This window comes from Schistocerca piceifrons, chromosome 11, assembly GCF_021461385.2.
Source record: "Schistocerca piceifrons isolate TAMUIC-IGC-003096 chromosome 11, iqSchPice1.1, whole genome shotgun sequence".
Lineage (NCBI taxonomy): Eukaryota > Metazoa > Arthropoda > Insecta > Orthoptera > Acrididae > Schistocerca > Schistocerca piceifrons.
The window spans coordinates 44,924,919-44,948,901 of NC_060148.1; the positions used below are offsets into that span (position 1 = coordinate 44,924,919).

The following is a 23,983-nucleotide window of genomic DNA, read 5'->3' on the forward strand; positions in this document are numbered from 1 at the left end:
TTGTATGTGTATGCCTACATTTCTTGAATGCTTACAACATGCTACTGAATATTCTTGACAATACAGATAAATTTTGCTTACTACTCAACTTACTGTTTCACAAAATGAGAATCAGATGTGACAGCTGTACATAATTGAATAATGTTGCTTATATCTTGTTTTGGTAATCAAGTGTATACAAAGTATAGTGTATTAATGTGTTTTGCAATGTATTCTTTTCATGCTCAACTCTGGATGAAGTGATTATTATTTTCGACTGCTTGGTACCATTAAGGTGTTATTGATGTTTGCCTAGCAGGAATCTTCAGTGAACCCTGGGGCATATGTAACATCCATTTTTGACCTACTTTGTATTGATATTTCTATTTGTAGAGTTGCTTATGTAGAGTGCTGTATCTGTCGTATGTAGAGTGTTTTGCCTGTCACGGAAATTCTTTGACAATGCATACATATTTCAGTTATGTTAACTTTTTGAACAATGTTCAATTTATGCTTAGGAATGTAAATAACTACTGGAATGATTGTTATATAATGTACTGTAAATGACTTGGTCCATAGTTAGGGAACGCAGGGTTGAATGTAAAAGATGTGGGGAAGCCCTACAGCTACGGAAGTAGCCTGGCGGAAAGGAAAAGGAGTGGTTAGCGCAAGCTGAAATGTGTCCTTTGCAACGGGTAAGGAATGAGGCCTTACCAGTGCTGTGGTTAACATCTCGCTAGCAGTAGCGGAACATTGTAGTTCATATTCTTGGAGTGTTGAGGCAGAGGAACTTAAGAGTGTTATATATGGACCTCGGATGCTGCATTTGGTGATACCATTATCATGGCATTGTTTTTGGCCGTGCAAAAATATAATTCAGAAGATCTATAACAGGGCGAGGCCAACAGTACTGCCATGACTACATCACTGCCATATTAACAGCCACTGCAAATCAGGCCACCAGTGACACCAGCTTTCCACCAAATTGTTTATATTTGGCACTGTAAATGAACTAGGTATTTGTGAAATTTGGTTGATTTTAATAACAATCGTGGTGTTGCTAAAATCTCTATATTACACCTGTGATTATCCCAAATCACAAACCTTGAGAATCCTATCCTAGTGAATTTAATTCCGAGTGTACTAATTTATTATGAAAAGACTATTAAGCAGCCGTAAAAATAGTTGGGATTGCTTTCTAATGTGTGGAGTTATTGTGTTTCAAGTTCAGTTTAATAATTTGAGAAATACACCACTTCCAGTGCATTTTTAAATCGATCTGCATTACTTTTCTTAAATACTTTGCCTTACTTAAAAGCTGTCCAAAAATAGTAAAGTTGTTAGTTAAAAGAATAATAATACTGATTAGAAGTGAAAAAGATTATTAATTGTTGCATTTATGCACTTTAATCAGAATTACAAAGTTTTATTACTGTTCATTCCATGAGAAGGTGTTTGAACTTGAATTTAATGCTGTTGGCATTTGCCCAGCCAACTATATTTTGAGAAGGTTAAAAGACTACTTTTCAAAGCACATTTGTTATTTGAGGAGTTTGTTGTGCTTCACTTAATAAATAATTATTCATGACAATACTCACCATTTTCCATACACACTTGTGAAGATTTGTTAATGAGCATGGCTGTTCAAACCATGAAACTAAGGCCCTCATGTACTAAACTAGTTAGTTAATGAAGCAAAGCAAAGGTCCCTCCACAGCCAATGTAGTTAGATTTGCATTCTGTTTAATTGCTTCAAACTGGGCTCAATAAAGAAATATTTACTGCATTAGCTACTTAAATGCGAGCTGGGTAACGTAAAGGTATAGAGACCGTGTACTAGCAATGATGTTATATGGTATGATCATAATAGACCTCCTGATTTAAATCAATCATTTCATGCTCTGCCCTGTTTAGTATTGCTATTAGTTTCATGTGTGTTGGTGACTGGTTCTAGTAACTGCTGCATCTAGTTCATTCAAGGCAGGGCTTAACTTTTAAACTTTTAGGTGCCGTAAGGCGCCCCCTTTTACCACTCCCCACTGGCCACAGAGAGAGACTTGTGGTAAGACTTACAATGAGAAATTCTTTCTTAAATACAGTTCTGAAATTCAGGTTTTTAAACCATAATATCTTATAATCAAAAACATAACACCACAAGGTGCCACCATCTGCCGTATCAGTGTCACTTTGCTCCATAGTTCTGCTTCACACGTATTGGCACCAAGTCATACTCACGGCATCACGTTTTCAAATGCTGCCAGCCACAAAGTTCAAACAGTTTTTTGGTAGCTGCTCTATGAACGTGTGTTCAGTATTTATCAACAAGGCATTTAGCAGTTAATGACTGAGATATTCCTGCTCCATCTGGGTCTAGTACAATTTCGATTTCCCACGTCTTCACGCAACGTTAATTCTGTGAGCATTTGGTACCATAGCAGCCGATCATTGCGTCGCGCCTGAGTTGATAACAATGCAAGATAAAGTTAAAACATTCCCCCTCCCCCTTCCTCGCCCTGAGGCTGCCGTAATCTTCCTCCTCTCCTCCCCACATCATGTTACACTGCCATGGGGAAAGACTATATGTAATGTTCTTCAGTCAGATTTTGTCACTTGAAACTTTCATGATAGTGAGTGAAAAAGAAATCACAAGTTTTATTTATACAGGTAATAAATAAATTCCCTTCTGAATGTAAAATGTAACTAATAGATTAAGAAATATCTATGACTTAACTTTTGCACTTGTAAAATAATTAAGTAGTTCCTATGTTACTAGCCAAAGAGAAAGGTCTTTACCATTTAATTAACATGAGACTCTACGTGTAAAAATTGAACTGAAAAACCACTATTGTTCCCAGAATGAGATTTCCACTCTGCGGCAGAGTGTGCGCTGATATGAAACTTCCTGGCAGATTAAAACTGTCTGCCAGACCGAGACTCGAACACGGGACCTTTGCTTTACGTGGGCAAGTGTTCTTTATGTTATACTAATCAGGAAATGATAAACTCATCATAGAGATGACAGATTTGTTCTTTTCCATAAGCCCATACTGTATTAACTGAGAGAAACATATTTCATGAGTAGCCACTCCAAACTGAATATTTATTTATTAAACCACAAACAATCAAAAGGGACCTGTTATTATAAATGTTAACACATTTGCTGCAGTCTGACCAAAAAATGTTTTACATGTAGAATACATCTTGTAGGAAAAGCAATCAATGCATTTGGCATCGGGAGAGAATTATTACAACAATAAACATGCACTTATATTAAAATCAGCTTCACAGTGAAGTCGACCATTTCAGTCAAAGTCGCACTTATAACCATCATCCATCTTTGGTGAATATTTTACAAAAATGTCAAAGCTTCTTGAGTTCCATTATAGCTCTGTTAAAATTACTTTTTCATTTCCAATAACATACTGTGTATATAAAAAAATTAGTTTGTACATTAAACCAATATTTAACGAATTTTACTTCAGCAGGCTGCGCGAAGATGTTATACTGTTTCAAGCAGCAGTTCATAACTTCAAGAATCCCACATCTCAGTAGAATTTTAGCTCGATTTGCCGTTCAACAATTAAACCTCTAATGACCAATAAACTGAATCGGTCGGATTGAGTATTGATCCGTTAACTCATTTATGATAAAATTACAAATGATTCCAAATCAAGAATACCACATTAATAATAAATTGTACCGAGCGTTAATTTTGAGATTACAGTTTTGTTCAAATGGCTCTGAGCACTATGGGACTTCACATCTGTGGTCATCAGTCCCCTAGAACTTAGAACTACTTAAACCTAACTAACATAAGGACATCACACACATCCATGCCCGAGGCAGGATTCGAACCTGTGACCGTAGCAGTCGCGCGGTTTCGGACTGAGCGCCTAGAACCGCTAGACCACCGCGGCCGGCGACAGTTTTGTAGTTGAAATATGAATTTAATTTCCCTTCACTCATAAAATAACAAGTCCTGTCAACATGTAGTATATATCTTTGACCTAAGGGTATACAACTTTGTTTAAATATTTCCCTTTAAATTTTATTACACTTTCAACATAGCGTATTAACTTAAAATGACAAACATCTGTTATCCTGACAAAAGTCAGTGGCATATGAGCAGTCAGTTTATACAGAATATACATTGTGTATTTATTGTTAAAAAGTACCTTTTTAGGATGTATTATTAACTGAACTCATAGTTTTAACTAAGTTCATACTCAGTGGCTCAAATAAAGGAAGAAAAAGTAAGCACTGTGAAATTATTTCAAACACAATCAATGGAGATGGATTACGAAAAACATTTCCATAATACAGAATTATCCTCATTATACACTTTATCACTTCGTGCTTTTGACTGTGTAGCAAGTGCAGAATGATATCCCTTCACCATCCAAGACGCCCATTTTCATATCTAGCTACAGGTGGTCCCAGAAGTCTCATGCGTAATGAACTACAAACAGTGCTGATGTAGAGTGAAGATCTAGTGGTGTCATAATTAAGTTCATTGCAGAAATGCCACGTTCACACTTTGCAATCGACACTGCAATGCTGTTTATTATTGATACAAAATTTTTGAACATTGGTGGCTGTACACGAACAGTTGGCATTTCTCCGCTTAGTACTGGTTTCAGACCCTGTTTGTACTCCCTGAAGTTCTTCATTATTTCAGAGGGCTATTAATCTTAAATCTTTCACACATTCGAAAAATCTCATTTTCTCCATAAGTGATCGATATGTTTTTAGGCCACAATTTCAGGTGAATGGCCTTCATGTAGTTCATATCATCATCGTAGCTTTCAGATGCATTCACTGTTGATAGCAACCTGGATCACAAATTATTTGCCAAGCTGCGATTAAACTGTTCATCAGGAATCTTAGAAATAATTGTTCTTTGAGAAAGTTTAACACATTGAAAGTTCATATTTTCCAGTGCAATGTTAGCTACATTTGCATGTTGTCCCATTGCATCAAACAGACTTTCAAACATTTTTAATAAAAGTGTAATGTCGTTGTGAGCTTGAGCAAGGTTAACACTTGATCTTTGAAGCTGTAGGGATAGATCGGCCAACTCTTCTAAGGCATCAGAGATTACAGCTAGGTTGGAGACGAAAGTTGTAGATGACAATGTATTACAAAGCCCTTTGTAAGAAGACCGTTGTTTTGAGTCTCGTTTCGTGTCCTCTGATACTTCTAAAAAATGACTGTACAGAGCCCTGCAATCTTTCCACACAGCTTTTACTGCCAATAAACTGGAGGCCACCCAACGAGTGTCAAAACAAATGACTAATTTTTAAAATTCTTGCTCCAAACCTTTAGCAGCAACTGCCAACTCACTGCTGTTTTTCGGAGAGCAGCTGAAGATATTTCTAACTTTATCCATGAATATTTTAAAGTGATTAATTCCCACCACTTCTTCTATCGTGTTGTGCATGGTGAGTTCTGAACGATGATTCAAACAATGCCAGATGAATAAGTTTGGAAACATCAGCTTTGCAAGGTCAGACTTTTTTCCTAACACGACAGAAGCTCCATCGCAAGTCAAAGCGATTAAATGGTCTTTCAAAAACTCACAGCCTAGTCCTAGTGATTCTAACTGCTTTAAAAGTTCTTTCAAGATGTCAGATGCTGTTGTGTCATTTAGCTCAAAAAGTCTCAAAGAAATAGTCATGGCGTTTTCCCTTTTAACAATACAAGTATACAATCAAAGCTTTTTTGTGTGAAAGAGAAGTGGCTTTATCCAAAAGAAGTGAAAATTTGGAGTCACTTTTTACTAAATTATTTATTAGATCTGATGTCATCTGGTCAGAAATATGAATCACTATATCAGATCAAGAACATTTGAACATAGTATTCGGCCCATATCCAAACCATTTTTAATTTGGAGATCTATTTCTGTCTCAAACTCATAAAACGGTCTATTTAACTTTGCTTGCTTATAAGATGTCCAAAAACACGCTCAGTAACAACTTCTTGTCCCTTTACCTAGTGTAGATACATTTCTACAAACTTGGCCTTTTTTTAATAATTAACCACAGGTTTTTAGCTTTATAATCTGTAAATTGTTCGACAGACCGACAATCTGGCTTTTCATCATCATTCCAATTATGGATACTGTCTATAGATGTTTTGTCTGTATCCATATCCACCAACTTATAGAAATTTTCATTTTGCAACAATGACATAGGAGAAGGATTGTTTGCTTTGTTGTTTGCATCTTCTTCTCCAGCCACAGCTGACGTCATGGATTCTACACCTAAACTGTAGTTTTCATTGCTCTCACTAATGTTGTGTCTTTTAGGTTTAAAGAAGTCTCTAATTTTTGTAGAGATATACATTACTATTAAACTCTCCTGTCCACTCAGTCACAATGTGTAAATAAACACTACAAACAAACCGGAACAATGCTGTCGGTTCTGAGCAGAACAACAACTGAACTGCAAGCGATTGACCTACATAGAGTGACTGAGTAATATCGTTGAACTTGAATTCCTAAAGTGCCTGTTGGATTGTCTGTTGGCTTTTCTGTGAGACAGCAATGGCTAACAAGGTAAACTGATTCAAACTGAAAAAGCCGTAGACACGGCCTGTCTGAATCGTGGACTACAAAGACTGAATTCACAAACAGACATACAGATAGGCAATTGTAACGTGAGAACCACTTATGGGATTTACATGTTTCTTTCTTTAACTCACAGACATATTCATTTACTATCTATTAGTATATATTTCGCTACTTTAGGTAGCACAAGAAATAAGCTGTGGCTATAATAGTAAGTCAAGGCACAAAAAAGTCGGCTGCCTTCGTGCTCTTTTACAGTACGCTGCTTAAACTATTAGATCAAAATCATTTGATTTTTTAATGAATTGTAGACCTCAAAAACAACCACGAAAAGTCAACAAGAGCATATGTTTGTCTTTCACTGTTGAGTCACACTCACACTTTTTCTGCTTTGTGGGTGCTGAAACAGGTGATTTCAGAAGACAAAAATCATAATTATTCTTCAACCTTAATCTTTTATTTAGGTACATCTTTTTGAGCTCTACAGTTTGGTACTACATAACGTGATGTAATTCTTATGGACTACATAATGTATTTCAAGAGAGCATGCTGGTGGAAAACATTTTTACTTCAATAGCTGATGACATTTAAACGGCTGAACAGACTTTCAGAAATATAGCTAAGAACCGTCCTGATTAAACCAGCTGTCAAGTAAAAAAAACGGGTTTAAAATTGGAACTTTCGTTTGAGAACTATGTTGGGGCAGACAGACAGACTTATGGGTCAAACATACACATATCTGTTCTGCATTGGGAGTTCAAACAAGGGTGCAGATAAAGACTGAAAGGTCAAGAGTACCGTGGACAAAGGGGCGTATCAGCTCGAAAGACTACCAACTTTTAGTCATGTTTGCTCCATACGTACATTTGATTTTTAGCTGTGACATAAATTGCAACATGGAATGACATGATTTCGTGAAAGCACATTATAAACACGTTCACATTCAATAATGGCTTACATTATTTATTTCTCATTGACACACATGAGACATTGCCTTGCTACGACATCGCTGAGGTTGTTGGCAGTTGTAAACAAAAGGCGATATGTACCAATCACAACTTTGGAATGATACTCCACTTATCTTAGGTATGCTGTACATACGCGCGCGCGCACACACACACACACACACACACACACACACACACACACACACACACACACACACAGTACCTCCTGCCCATCACATCATATTGGCGACCCATTGTCATGTTCACTTGTTCTGGTGCAGCAGAAAATTATAGTTACATTTTGATTTAATACTATTTCAAATCTCCAGTGCTGTACTGTAAAAAAGGGAAAAGAGAGAGAATTAGAAGATAGAGTGTTTCTGGGAGTTGCCAGAACGCGTTCTGACCGAAATTAAGCCCGGATTCAAGGTACGTGTTGTTGTGAGGCATATGCTACTGTTTGCTATCTCATTGGCCATTTGTTTGACTTCCAAATTAGTACTACATTTATCTGCAAGGCTACGTTACTCTGTTGTAATGTGAACACATATAAAGAAAGAGTTTTGAGTGTGTGTGTCAAGGAAAGTTAGGTTTGCCTTAGCACTGCCTTCTGCTTTATAACATTGTTTGACAAGAATTCCTGATTAGGCTGGTGACTAATATTAACACATAACTAATATGTAATTAATAAGACTTGCTTTTGTGCTGGAGAACATCTGTTCCTCACTCAAATGTTTAGTGTTTGTTATACTCCGATGGGGTGTTTCGGAAACGAATCCCAGTCTGTTTGTTCTGTTCCCATTAGGTTATCTCACGGTCACAACTTTCTCAAAAATTCCTCAGAGAGGTTTAATGTAATCACCGACTGCCATTTATGGTGGTCGGTGTTACCATTACAAGCACTCCCTTTGAAAGAGCGCTCCTGAACCATTCCACCACACGTGGATGGCTGACTTGCTGCAAGGCTATGCCCTGTGTTCTGTGACATTTGTGCGGTTGCTTCGGTATCTCAGCATTTTCAGCTCTTAAGGAGGGAGGCAGAGCTTTAGCTGGTAAAGACATTTCCAGCTGGAGTACATCACAACCAGACACACACTCTGGAATCAGGTACTGAATTGTAAGGTGTATCCGGGAACAGATGTGCACTCAGATCACAATTCAGTTATGATAATCGCTGGTAGATCATCAGCAGTCGGCTTATCTTTGGTGCGTCCCCGGGCATGAGCATCTTTGCATTTTCGGCTGGGGCGCGCAGGACGGCGAAAGGCAGTCGTTTGGGGCGGCCGGTGAGACTGGCGGAGTTGTGGCTAGGGCATAAGCACATGTGTGATGTCTGTTACGCTGGGGCTGTTTGTGAATAGTGAAACTTCTGCGGCGATTACTGGTTGCCTGGAAGGCATTTTGTATAAATTGTGCCAAGCCTCACAGTGAGAGAGGAGTCCGGAGTTGGTGTCGGCCTATATGTTTGTACAAATTGAGGTGCCTGTGTGAGAAGCACGGCGTAGGGCTGTCGGTTGCTTCGTCCTTCTGGGAGCCACCGCAAGCAGATGTTCGCTCGGAAAGTGTACAGTTTGTGGTGAGCATAGTGTGAACAAGTTCTCGTGGGATGTGCTCCCGGCCTGACTCTTGGCCTATGTTATTTGTGGGCGCCGACCCCTTGTCTGTTACTGCTTTCGGGTGTCTAAGATTTCACAGCAAAACTGTGATTTTGGGGCATTCTGTGTTTCTGGCTCAGCCTCCACCTAGAAAGGGGAAAGATTTGGAATTCCTTAATGCTGTAGTTTAAACATATAAAAATATTGTATTTTATTCCTGTTTAATGTCAGACAGATTCAAATGTAACTTCATTTATGTATTTGAAATAAATGTGTTGGATTGACCTTAATGAATTATGTGCAATCGAAGTAAGGGACCCAGTCCTTCATTAGTGCTTAACAGTGGCGTGTGGTCCGGGTTGTGACACCTGTGCTCGGACCAGTTAGTGAACTAAATTTTAAGAGAATTTTTATGAGAATTCAGTGTGTAAATAATAGGATACTGAAGTACACAGGAATGAAATGGGAATTTTAACTTCTTTGAGGCTCTAGACAATGCAATAATAAATGGCAATCACGTGAATATTCACATTTGTCTGCACAGTCCATGAGACAGGAGTCATAACAACAGACTGCCAGAGAAGCACCATCCAGGCACTACAGAAGCAACCAAGCGCCTATAAGTGCAATAGCTAAACAGCTCATGAATAGAACTTATTGAAAAAATAACAACAACATGCAGAAGAATGGAAGACAAAGGTGACAATCTGTTTGAGAAAACTGAATTTGGAGTAAAGATGCAGGGATAGTGGAAGGGATGTTCAAGAAAAATCAAGAGATCTTTATTGGATTTGCAGATCTTTACATGACATTTGACAGCATGAAACAGTGAAAGTGCATGAAATTTTTTTAAAAGGTACATATAAGATCTATGGAACAGCAGGTAACATAGAATATGTACAATAATCAACAAGAATTGGTATTCTGAATTAAAGATGGTTAAAGATAAGGATGCAGGAAATCTCCACAAATGTTCAGATGAACACCGAAGAATCACTGGTGGAACTGAAGAAACTTATAGCAATTTAATTAAAACTGAAGGTGAAAAGGATTTCCTTGATAAAATTCACTGGTGATATTTCTGTGTTCACTGAAAGTCAGACTGAATCACCAGAGTTGGTGCATGTAATAAACAGTTGAATGAGTGCCAAATCAGGATTAATGAATGGAAGAAAGAGGAAAGGATTGGGGTGTGGCAGAAGTAACATTGGTGGCAAAGTTTACAGAATTAAGGACCACACAGTAGACCACTTGTAGGGACTCTGGTACACTTGATGCTAATTTACACTGAGGGTCAAAGCACGGTTGTTATAAGGAGTAATGTAGCATGGAATAACAGGAGATTCCTCGCAAAACAAAGTTACTAATATCAAAGATAGGCCTTAATTTGTGTTAGACATACCTGAATGTATGCTTGGAGCACAGTACTGCATAAAAATTCATCATGGATTATGGAAAAACAAGAGGGGAATCGGAGCATTGTAAATGCGGTGCTATTGATGGATGTTTAAACTAGGTGAACTTACAACAGAAGAACTGTGGAACATCTCTGCAAAATAGGTGAGGATAGTGTGATATGTGGAAAACTGCGACAAGTACGAGGGTCAGCAGAGTAAGTTATAGTTGAAGGCATCAGGGAATAACCGCTGTGGAACTAGAGGTGGTTGCTGAGGTTAAAAACTGTAGGGAAAGACAGAGATAGGAATGAATACCTTAAATGACTGGACTCTAGGTGCTCATGGGGCTGCAAATCTGTTGCTCACACAGACAGACACATTGTCAACAGAAGGCAGAGTTTCCCCTTTGCATGTCTGTGGTTACCAAGACTGGCTGTTACAGCAGACTACAGTGGGGCAACCAAGGTGCTCCACACCCTGGCAAGCTGAGGCTCTGCTGGCATTTGCTTCTGTTTGGTGATTGCCGAGTATATTTCTTGTTACTAACAGAAACTATAGCAAATTATTGGGTTCTTTCTCCTCTCTCATTCCTGACAAGCACCAAAAATGGTCTCATAAATGTGTGTGTATGAGTCTGACCTCTACTAGACCATTACAATACATCTAAAGTAATAGACATTTATCTCACTGACAGTTTACACATTCAGTGCACTCATACTCTCCCCATTACTCAATTTTCAGGGCATGACATTGTCTGAATTATTGAAACTTCCTGGCAGATTAAAACTGTGTGCCGGACCGAGACTCGAACTCGGGACCTTCGCCTCTCGCAGGCAAGTGCTCTACCAATTGAGCTACCCGAGCACGACTCTCATTCTGGAAACATCCCCCAGGCTGTGGCTAAGCCGTGTCTCCGCAATATCCTTTCTTTCAGGAGTGATAGTTCTGCAAGGTTCGCAGGAGAGCTTCTGTAATGTTTGGAGGGTATGAGCCGAGGTACTGGCAAAAGTAAAGCTGTGAGGACTGGGCTTGACTCGTGCTCGGGTAGCTCAGTTGGTAGAGCACTTGCCCACGAAAGGCAAAGGTCCCGAGTTCGAATCTCAGTCCAGCAGACAGTTTTAATGTGCCAGGAAATTTCATATCAGCGCACACTCTGCTGCAGAGTGAAAATCTCAGTCTGAATTATTGTTGGCATTGGTTTGCTGGTCTTGATGAATAAGACACTGAACTGTTGTTCCATAAAAACACGGGAGAACTGCCGGATATCAGTAACTTCCTGCCACGATATTTCGGCGCAGAGTCTTCTGGCCATCTTCAGGTGAATGCCACTGTAGTAGTACTGGCGAGTACGCACTGAGCTCCGCTATTTAAAGCCTTCTGAGGTGACATTGCGCATGCGCTGCTCAGTGTGCGAGTTCATAACGGCTCCGTGCGCTGCGCCTCGCGCCCTCCACTGCGAAAGCCTGGCGTATCAGTGTCAGGTCGATTTCCATCTTTATGCAGATAACTACGTCGACTACGAAGTTTCTCTATAACAGGATTCCAAGCAGAGTTCAGCTGATAACCGCTATCTCGATTGATGAGAGTCTCGTTGTCAGACAATCTTATTTCCACAGATTCATTGATAATTGAGCTCCAAAAGTTTGATGTATGGGCCAAAATTTTTGTGTCGTTGTAATTCATGGAATGGTCTGTGGAAATACAATGTTTGGCGATTGCGGACTTGGTGGGTTGGAGAAGGCGAGTATGCCGTTGGTGTTCCACAATGCGTTCCTGCACAGTTCGTGTTGTTTGCCCTATATATGATTTGCCGCATTCACACGGAATTTTGTAAACACCTGGTTTACGCAGGCCCAGGTCGTCTTTAACGGATCCCACCAGTGATGAAATTTTGGAAGGAGGGCGAAAGATGACTCTCACTTGATACTTTCTCAATATTCTGCCTATCTGTGAAGAAATATTCCCAATAAATTTCATTCTGCGCCAAAATATCGTGGCAGGAAGTTACTGATATCCGGCAGATCTCCCGTGTTTATATGGAACAATCAGTACGCCGGGAAAGCTTTAAACATCACTGAACTGTTGACAATAACTATTTTTCCTACCAACCTATTCTTAACTAACCTCTCTTCCATGGTACTATGATCTAGTCGTGGGGATACCACCTCTGACTGTATGTTTTGATTTTATTCCCAGTTCACTTTGCTGACCCTCATTAAGTCTAGACTGAGCATTTACAATTTGCTTTTCAGTATTTATATCTTATCTACCATATAATGCTGTGTGTGTGTGTGTGTGTGTGTGTGTGTGTGTGTGTGTTGAGGGAACTCACCGCATTCGAGAGACAGTGGCCTCATCAGGTGGAGGAGTCGTGGGCCGCGCAGCAGCAGGTGTCTGGTGAGGTGCGCTGGCAGAGGTGGCGGTGGCAGCGGTGGTGGTGGCGGTTCTCGTTGTGGTTGTGGTGCTGGCGGTGGTGGTTCTCGGCTCTGTAATGACTGGTGCACTGCACACACAGAGAGGCAGGGTGTGAGTTGGCTGGGCGTGTCCTCGTGGGGATGTGGAGGTGGCTCACCATGGCCAGCACTGCTGAGGGACCGGACCATCCACACAGGGGATAGGGCTCCAGTTAATACAAATGAATTACCAGTAAGCTAAGCTAATAACAATCAGTCGTACCATCTGAGCTTTCCATGGCAGTCGCTCAACCCCATACAACAGGTAGTTCAAATCTAGGTGCAGCCAGAAGGTACATACAACGCCCAATACTTGCACAAAACATAATTACAGAATTACTGGACATGTTAGCTCAGGTGCTATCGCCATCAAAACTATCCAAACGGCCTGAATTCCACTCCACCTAAATTGTATGATGATGATGAAGTGCCATATTCCTCGACAGAGTGTAGGGGAACGACGAATGCACCCACATAATGTTACTGTCTTGCAGTTCCTCTGATCTCTTTTCGATATGGACATTTCACTCTACAAAATGATTACTACAAGACCCCACTTGAAGCAACTGATTTGTAACACTGAGTCCACAATCAGACTAATATCACGATAGTGTGAATATCGAAACCTGTTATAGTTAGATGGCAGCTTGTAAACTCAAGTTTATTGCAATAAATGACTTTTTGGAAACTAAGTTTCAACTTGAAATTAAGTGACGAAAACATTTGTATTAAGACTACCATCCAGGATTCGAATTGAGCACCTATTGTCTCTGTTAACTAAGTACGAAAGATCTTAAATATCATTTCAACCACAGGTAAGCATGTGTGTGTGGGTGCATGTTGAAATGACTTGGCATTGTGTTTGATGATTCAAACCTAGCAACTAATAGGATTGTTAACTAAGTGCAATAATACATTACATATGCAAATATAGCAAAATGAGAATCTGAACTGTCGAAAAAAAGTATTTTGTTCTTTTACTGGGATCTGAATCCACCACCTCTCATTGTTTTCTAACCACAAATACATGTTAAACATCTGCTTAGTTTAGCTGTAGCAGGATGTGCCCATATATGAACTGGAAATAACCTAACGGAACATTCTGTGTAGGTTGGGAATCTATCCCCGCGTGCTGCATGCACCATCGTTGTTGACTGCACACAAGATGATAATGATTATCGAATTCTTTTTCGCCACTTGCTACGAGGTACATGTTTTAACTTTTCAAGCAATCATTTAAAGTTTTGTGTGACAGACTTGAAATCGACACCAGGCATCATAGTTGACAAGACATGCAGAGGCGATAAAAATCTAAATTGCTTTTCTCCTCTGGTTTTATGTACACGACACAATGAAAATCTTTGCAGACAATCATGAATACAATGGATGCTAATAACTATGGACATATCCGTGGGAAGAATTTCTTAACACAAAAGAGCTTCATTACACCAGATGTGTACTGTTACATTCTGAGGACTCACATTAGCCTTTGATTTTACGTTTTTTTGTCAGGACCAAACATTTTTGTTTTATGAAGGTAAAGCCAAATAGTTCCTGTTTTAAGTTTTCCTTTATTTTCTTAAACTAAGCAATGCAAATACTGTGACCTTTCCTTTGAAATGGCACTATCTATTTCCTTTCTAACATTTGAGAGCTGTAGATTCTACTTTGTCTCTAATGGTCTTGCAGTCGATGGGATGTTTGACACTTAATTACTTCTTTCTTTCTTCAACATTTCCTATTGAATTAAGGTGCCGCATGATGGCTAATTGGTCACATTTCATGACATTTGGCAGTAATCGATTGAGCCATACTGGTAAACCACCACATCAAAACTAACCAATTGAAAATGAGAAAATTATTTCCTGACGTAATTTCTTTGACACACTTACCACATACGCGCACAAAATAATACAACAAAACAAACACATTTCCAGAATACAAAAGGACTCACAAGCTGAAAACTTACAAACACACTCAACAAACACACACTGAGAGCACCACACAGAAAAGAACCAGATGGTACACCATGACCTACACACATAAACTAACACACACAAGCAGAGCCAAAATAAAAAAAATACCACACACACACACACACACACACACACACACACACACACACACACACACACACAAACGTGTACACAAACAGATAAACCAAAACATTGCATTGAAACAATCTTTCAGTTCATAGTGCTGTGGAGTGTGGGAAAAAACTGCAAATTGGCATTCATAAGAAGAACAACACCAAAAATGCAATGGGAGTGTAATATGTAAGAAATTGTCCACACAACCTGTAAGTACAGTTCAAAACATTACTACTTAACAGGAAATACCAACCACCAGAACTGTTTATAACCTATAGGCACAGTGACAAAAATGTAAATTAAATAGCTAACATATGTACATATTCCAGGCCACTGATAACGCCTTGCACAAAATAAACTCAAAACGTGTATGGCAGTAAAATTGTGTTTTATTCAGTTGCTGTCAGATGGTCCATAAGTAAAAATTATCAATATACTGTGACGCACAAAATACTTCATGCACAATTTTCGAAGGTTTAAACAACAATCCTCATGACCTTCAAGAGTACAATATTCAATAAGTCACTCCATGAATACTTTATAGCTACAAATAAAAAATTATGATTGATAAATATACTTATTCCAACCTGCATGACAACATGTCAGACAAAAGTCTATGATATTATGCATGAATCTACCTGTTTCAGTTAAATTATGGGTGGTCCTTTTAGGCTACATGCATCAATGTAGTATGCTTCATGAGGAAAATTTATGGACTTTCTTACGCACTTGCACGGTACATTTTTAGGCCTCCTTTTTCCACATGGAATTTATATGGAGGGATTATCTGTGCTACATGAGCTACATTTACTAAAGACAAGCCTCGTCTTTGCCAAGATTGATGGTGTTAATAATAAGAGAAGAAATTCTAATAATGCATCTCTTCTTTTAGTAAAATTATAAGCCTCTATCACAATAATAAAGAACTAGAAAATAATTAACGTTCCTTGACACAATGGCACTCTACTGCAGTTATAAATGTGACAATGGAGAACATTCTGGAAGTTTGATTGATACTTGTTGCTGAGTTTGTTTTGTACGATCTAGTGTTGGTGTAAAACTCTTACAAGATCACAGCAGCTCAGGTGGGAAAAAACACTTCCTGCAGAAATTTCTGTAGCCTACAATAATGCCAGTAGTGCAGCTGACAATTATGTGATATTATTTCAGTGATTACAAAAACAACTCTAAAGTACATATTAGGTAGCTGAGGCAACTAGTGACCATTGATATGGATTAACAAGGAAAAGAATGTTTTGTAAAGGCTGTAATGAACCTCCAGGGAAACGGAACGCTCATCCAGTGACGAGCATCCTTCGTTAACAGCAAAACAGTGGCACTGCATTGAAAGTAGTTTGGTGGTCTGTTAAAATTGCTCTGGCTTCATTTGCTTAAGCTCTATATTCGAGTCACTGATCAGCCAAACACTTGACTAGTATTAACAGACCCTCTTTGCCTCCGGTGACTTCTGTTTAACAACATAAGGTTCCACTTTCCTTCCTAATCTACAATAAAGCCGACGCTCCTTCACTACCTGCTGGAGGAGAGTCGGTGTATGTTGGGCCATGACAGAGGCAGACGTCCAGCTAGTGGAAGCTCACCATTAACCTTTCTTGCACCAGAAATTTTATTTCATCCCTGAAACAATTGTCATGTAAAGTCACAGCACACTTATTTGAACTTGTAATGTTGAAAATGTTGGTGCTGAACTGGGAATCTAACTTGGATATCTCTTTCTGCCATCTTTAACACTTTTCTGACAATACAGTTCCATCGTTTTGTTGAGTCCCCAACATTCCACAGTTTTCCAGGTTTCAATGAAAGGGGAAGGTCTGGTTTTAAATACTGGTTGGGTACAAAAATTTTCGCTGTGTGATTTCACGTTGTAGCATTCGCACTGCAAATAACATGTGGAAAGCAATTACGATTTTTAGCATTTGTGCATGCTAACATCAACAATAACAATTGGTGCCAATTTTGACTATGAAACAGGCAGAGAACTTTTTATCCTATCATTTCAGATTTATAAATTCCACTCCTAGTGGCTGGTGGAAAAGTATTTGACAGGTGTGTAGCCAGTGGTGATAGCACATACAGGGTTAAGAGTCCCAGTCAGCACAGAACTTTTCCTCGCATAATTTCTAGTTCAGACATGAGCATATCTCACTGGTGGTGAAATGAACTGACATTGTGTATCTATATGTGGCTAGAAAACAACATGATACATGCTGGGTTCGAAATGCAGCAGGGGAATACTTTGTTGTATAATCATTTCAGTTTCATCATCCCTCTAGCGGTGAAAAATTTTGATAGATAAAATTATAACAGTTTATTGTGCTTCATTCACAATCCCTGCCCAAAACAAAACTTTATGCCCCATCATATCAAGTCTGAAAAAGTGCATATGATGTTACATGCGGTTAAAATGATAGTTAAGATCTGTAGTGACCGGATTGGAGTCCTGGATCCCAGTCCAATACAAAAGCATGTAGTTTGAAGCTGAATCTTGCTTTTTGAAATCTCATTTATTGTAATTCACTTCAGTTTACAAGCACTGAGGACCGTCATCTCTGATAAAGGGTTTTCTGATATTTACATTACTGTGGTATTGGTTTTCATATGGACGATAATAGACGAAGTGCAAGAAAGTTATGTGCCTGCATACAAACCAGGTGGAACGCAGTTCAGGAAATTTGGCTGCTTCTGAGCATGGTAACACACGCATATAAATTTGACAGGCACGACACTCGTCTGATTGTCAAACATTTCGTATTGTAATTAATGTGATACTTTGATCATCAGACATCGTTCAAAGCCTGTCTTAAAACTGGTCTTTGAAAGGTACAGCTAATGAAATGGTTTACAGCGTGTTTCAAATTGAGCTGGAGAAGGAAATCAGTACAGCGGGCAGTAAGGCACGGTGAAACTCGTGATTTGACAACAGAAAGAGGCTGTGGGTGTGCAACAGTTACATGTCATAACAGTATTACCACATTCATCTAAATTTCATTAATTAAATACGGTTGACAGGAATTTAAGTATTTTTCAAGTGAGCATCCTCACAGTGTAAGCACACATGAAACCATGGGGTAGTTAAAGTAAGCTGTGTCATTCCCCAGTGATGGAAAACACACACACTAATGTGTGTGTGGGGGGGGGGGGGGGGGTGGTTGATGAGCAATGTTTGTGATTGATGATGTAAGTTGTGCTGTAAACTTGCTACTGAAATAAAATTAAGTTTGTCCTCCACAAACAGTAGGTATGAATGGTAAATTCCGTGAGAATCTGAAGTCTATCTAGAAGGGCTGGCATGGGTACAAGGGGGAGTAGGATGAACATGGGATAGTGAGACATCCTCCCCAAAAAATGGGAAAACACTGTATGAAGTAAAAAATAATTCTGCTTACATGTGGTTTTATACGTCTTATTTTAATTATTAAAATCATATGTACCTGTGGTGTATAAAATTTGTGTGTAATACTATGTATAATTTTGAGAGGCTGGGGGGGGGGGGGGGGTGTCAAGTGGAATCAGTGAAAGACAGAGGCAGTTCCAGAACCAAACATTGTATATCTGTCTGTAACTGACACCCAATAGTGTGGGAAGTATGAGGCAGTGAACTAGGTGAAGATCACGACAAGAATCTATTATACATCATCAAGAGAATTTTTAAAATGTACAGAAAGATAACTGTTAGTAAAAAGATTCCCGTTAACAAAAATTTTTTCAAACATAAGAGCTCGAGTCATTTCCCACAGCGTGCATAACGAGTTTGGAATAATGTAATGTTTTACATTTTTTTCAAGAATGTAAATAACAATTGTAATACGTTTATTGCTTGAACAATGAATTTTGATGTTAATCTTTATAGAATAAAAGAGAAAGACACTGAATGATTTACAACACTGGCTCTATGTTCATTACAATTGGTTCAGGGAATGCACAGTGTCATCTCGAACACAAGATTTCCAATATGTCAAATAGCACATAAAATACTACATAAGTATTAAAATCTAAATGAAAAATAAATGATCATTTATCAGTGTTAGTGGCTATTAGACTCGTATGAACATATGTAACTGTAAGATGGTGCAGAAAAATGGTAACTCTGGTCGCACAGACACTTTAATGGTCACAGACTATCAGAGTTGGAACAGCAACAATGGATGGGACAGATAATGTCATAAGGTGTGCCACAGGAGAATGGAAGCCTGTAGTGTTCACTGGGTGGCTATAGTGAAGCCATAGATCCACTGAAACACACCCACACAGGGTGGACACCTGTTCATCGAATACACAGTAAGGCACGGTATTCTGTGTGTCACAGAAGGGAACGTATCCAAGCACTGCGTGAGCTTTACGTAATGCTGAGTACAGAGGTGAACAAAGCGAGGTGGGAAGACTCAACTTTATGGGACCAGCTGGAACTGCTGCTAGGTCTGGCCTGTGATCCTGCGAGGTGGTCTCAGGCTGCAAGAGGTGTGAGCAGTCAGCCACTGGGGCACCGATGCTTACTTCACCTGGTTTTCTGAACATCCTCCGTACAAGCCCTCACAGCAGAGCATTCTTTTATATTTTGTGCCTTTAGAGCAATTAACATCTTCCGTGTACTATCTGGATTTGGAGAGAACTAAGAATTATCTTGGGATAGTTACTGGCATATGGCTTGCACGTGGAAAGAAAGTGACCGACAACTACGTAAGAGCCAAAGCTGTAATACTAAGGTGTGAATAGTGATTACTCCGATAATCTGCTTTTATACAAGACGAAACTTCCACAGGTCAACATCAGCCATCTAAATTTGTAAAAATGTTACCACCATCCTCTATAATCATTCTGCAGTACACTACCTTGCTCGAGGTGTCGATTGTAAGTGACTTTGTCATCATCTTCATGCAGTGTGGCACTATTCAAAGGTGTCATCAGCCACAGAGGCAATGGACAACTTTAGAGACCACTTCATGGGAACAGGCCTACAGCAACCAGTACAGGCTGCCGGTTGCAAACTACACCCATCACTGTGTCTGAGCCTATGCTGGGCAATACAGCTTTGTGTCCACAGCAGTCTGCCTCGTGCTCTATTCACACAGTGAGTGTACCCTCTGTCATGACAGTTGATGCTAAAACCTAAACAACCACTTTCTGTATACATGTAGTTTAATATAATACCCACAAACTGGCTCTTTGATGGTTTTTGTTAGCTAACATACCTGGTAATGAACACTGTTCAGTTTAGGGGTTCACTGAAACTGCTACACGAGGGTAATGATAGCATTGTGAGCTATCGTGAAATGACTGTCTACGATGGTGTATTTTACAGCAGACACACATCTGCGAAAATTCAGTGGGAAAAATTATACAGTTGGAAATACACACACCTAGAACCGAGAGACACGAATGAGTTGGTTGTCTCACACTTACCTGGTTTGTGGTGGTGGATCGTACAGCAACCGGCTCACTTCGATCAAGTCTTTAGGTTGATGAAGCATCGCATCTGCCCACCCCTGAGTGGCCATCACCTCGTGGGTACGAGCCTTAATAAATTCGATGGCGGCTCGCCTGAGGTCACTGCAGGAGTGGCGGACTGCGAGGGCGGCCGCGGCCGCCGCGGTCTCCACGGTCAGCTGAGCTGCCACCTGCCGCTCGCACTCCGCCTTCAGCCCCGACGCCCCATACTTATCCGCTGCAGTCAGCAGCTGGGGGGCCGTGCCGGGCCGCTGGGGGGCCCGCTGGGTGTACAGGTAGGAGACCAGCTGCCTCAGCACCGGGCCCCCGATGTCGGCAATCCTCACCACGCCGCTGCTGGCCTCGAGGGTGTCGTGGGCGAACATGGCCGCAAATACGGGGCTCCTGTCCGCGAGGACGGCCCTGTGCACCACCAGCCGAGTGTCACCTGCCTCGAGTATCACCATGGCGTCGTCCCCGACGTCCAGCAGGTCCCCCAGGTCGACAGCCACCGTCTCTGTGATGTCCTTAACTGCTTCCATTGCGGACGATTCTGAAACACGGCAACACGGAGCAGCCGTTTCAGCATACAGGTGACTGACAATACTTCTACGAGTGACAGCCACATCTGTTTCCAGCGACAGTTGATAAATACAGGGTGAGTCACCTAACGTTACCGCTGGATATATTTCGTAAACCACATCAAATACTGACGAACCGATTCCACAGACCGAACGTGAGGAGAGGGGCTAGTGTAATTGGTTACCACAAACCATAAAAAAATGCACGGAAGTATGTTTTTTAACATAAAACTACATTTTTTAGTTGGAACCCCGTTGGTTTTGTTAGCACATTTGAACATACAAACAAATACGTAATCAGTGCCGTTTGTTGCATTCTAAAATGTTAATTACATCCGGAGATATTGTAACCTAAACTTGACGCTTTAGTACCACTCCAATGCTGTTCGATCGTGTGTATCGGAGAGCACCGAATTACGTAGGGATCCAAAGGGAACAGTGATGGACCTTAGGTACAGAAGAGACTGGAACAGCACATTATGTCCACATGCTAACACCTTTTTACTGGTCTTTTTCACTGACGCACATGTACATTACCATGAGGGGTGAGGTACACGTACACACGTGGTTTCCGTTTTCAATTACGCAGTGGAATAGAGCGTGTCCCGACATGTCAGGCCAATAGATGTTCACTGTGGTGGCCATCATTTGCTGCACACAATTGCAATCTCTGGCGTAATGAATGTCGTACACGCCGCAGTACATCTGGTGTAATGCCGCCGCAGGCTGCCACAATACGTTGTTTCATATCCTCTGGGGTTGTAGGCACATCACGGTACACATTCATCTTTAACGTACCCCACAGAAAGTAGTCCAGAGGTGTAAGATCAGGAGAACATTTTCATTTATGACATCGGTAGCACCTATCATCACAGTGGGTAACGCAAAGTTGTTCAATGCGCTAACAGTTTCGCAAACCGTCGACTTTTACACGCATGTTCGGCACAAACTGTTCTCCTGGTTTTCTGACGACCGACTTTCTCTCTCGTGGTATTAATCGTGTTTCGACGTCTGAGCTCCTGGTTCGGTTCTCGCCTGATTGGTTCGTGACTGCAGTCCAGAAAGGACTGCCGCTTCGATCGGGTGGTCTGTACGACCGGCAGAAACCTTTTTGTACTAACTTAATCAGATTTTTACGTTTTGCACAAACTGCAACACCGTTACAGGTTTTCACGCTAATTAAGGCCGTGTAAGCATGGTCTCTTCCGAATGTAGTTTTGACCAAAATGCGATGCCGGTAGCTGGAGTCCAGAGTTTTTCTTTATCGTGCCTTTTGCGTTGCTCTGCAGATATTTCCATAGCAAGTTTGAAACGCGTACGTTTCATAGGCAGCGATGGCGAGCCACAGAATCTCTGACCAGAGAGCATGTAGTCAGTGCAGTTGCGAGAGAGTAATAGCGCGCGAGAGTTCAGTTCTGCTGCGAGGCAGTAGTGGTACGTAGCGAGTCGCGAGAGCATGTAGTTGCTGTTGCGAGTTAGCAGTTGTGTGTGAGGAGTCGGCGGGCGTCGACATGGCTCTATGGTCGAGATTCAGGACGAGGTAAATTTTTTAAATAAGGTAATGAAGCAGCTTTGCGCACATCTGATAATGTAATGGATCTTAAGTGTAATTAATTTGTTCAAGAATCGCCCCAATAATAATTTTGTTTTCAGACCAAGCATTTTAACAAAACAAAGAATCCCTTTTTGAAATAATATTTTCCTTGCATTTCCTTAAAGAAAAGTCTCCCTTAAATTAAAAAAATATATATATATATTTGCGATGCATTTCCTCCAAGCTATGCGAAAAATAAGAGCAGATGCAGTATTACTGAGGTAAGAATTTGAGTTTAATCAGGGCCTAAAGATCGACATTTCGGTCTATTTGTGTTTTCATTGTCACTGAGATTTCATTTTTTATTGAATTCATATCAGCTGAGATTTCATTCATTTTTTGTTGAATTGACTTAACATTTTTGTGGGGAGGTTACACTTTGCTCCATTTATATTTAAACATTGTCTTTCAAATGTCACGGGGGAGGTTACAAGTTTCATACCGTGACAAATATTTCTTTATACCTAACCCAGAGGTGAAACAGCAACTTTCATAAATGCAGCTTTGAAACTTTTTAATGCAATGAAATATTTTCTTAAGAATTTTCATCCCCTATTCCACTCCTTTAGGGGTTGAATTTCGAGAAACACTCAAACACGTATTTTTTTATTTTCTGACTGAGAAATCAAACACTAGTTTTTGTAGTTCTAGCTCCAAAATTACCTTAATAGAGACATTTCTCAAAAATCCTTCATCCCAATTTCACCCCCTTATGGTTGAAATTTCGCGCAATCTTCTTACACGCACCTCCTGGAGATTTCCAGTTTCGGTTTGGGCTGGGCGATGATGGGTCAGACGGGCAGGACATTCCCTTTTATGGAGAGAGATTATTAATTAATAATCATACAGTAATTTTTGCTCACGAATTGACCTGGTGACCGATCTCGAGTTATTTTCCGTCTAAGCTTATGGCTGATGCCGTTTATTTATTCCATACTTTTATCTTTCGTTACTGTGTAAAACCAGTCGCACAGTAACAATTCGTTTACAAGTGTATCTGGATTTTTTCGTATTTTCATTATTCCTCGGAACATACGCGTTCCCAAAGTAACTGGGAAAATTAGGCGCACGCCTCATGTAAACATCCTAATTAAACGGAAGTCCAGCTCCGTTATAACTTGCGTAGTTACAGTTTAGCGCAAGCCGCACCTCGACACATGTTCAGTCATTCTGCGTATATTTCGGGTGACCTAACACAGTTATACAACCGCTGTGAAGAACCGTAACCGAACTACACTCCTGGAAATGGAAAAAAGAACACATTGACATCGGTGTGTCAGACCCACCATACTTGCTCCGGACACTGCGAGAGGGCTGTACAAGCAATGACCACA

General features: G+C 40.2%; 1 protein-coding gene across 5 annotated transcripts in view; it reads right to left on the minus strand.

The window, feature by feature from the left end:
- LOC124719965 (poly [ADP-ribose] polymerase tankyrase-1-like) overlaps positions 1-23,983 on the minus strand; it is a 106,559-nt gene that overhangs the window by 43,144 nt on the left and 39,432 nt on the right. For 4 of the 5 annotated variants that reach the window (XM_047245181.1, XM_047245180.1, XM_047245179.1 and 1 more), the window contains exons 2-3: positions 20,451-21,027; positions 12,819-12,989 (exon numbers count right to left, since the gene is read on the minus strand). In XM_047245181.1, the coding sequence (XP_047101137.1) occupies positions 12,819-12,989; positions 20,451-21,016 (737 nt within the window). In that variant the 5' untranslated portion in view covers positions 21,017-21,027. The remainder of the gene's footprint in view (positions 1-12,818; positions 12,990-20,450; positions 21,028-23,983) is intronic. The other variant, XM_047245183.1, reaches the window with a different exon arrangement.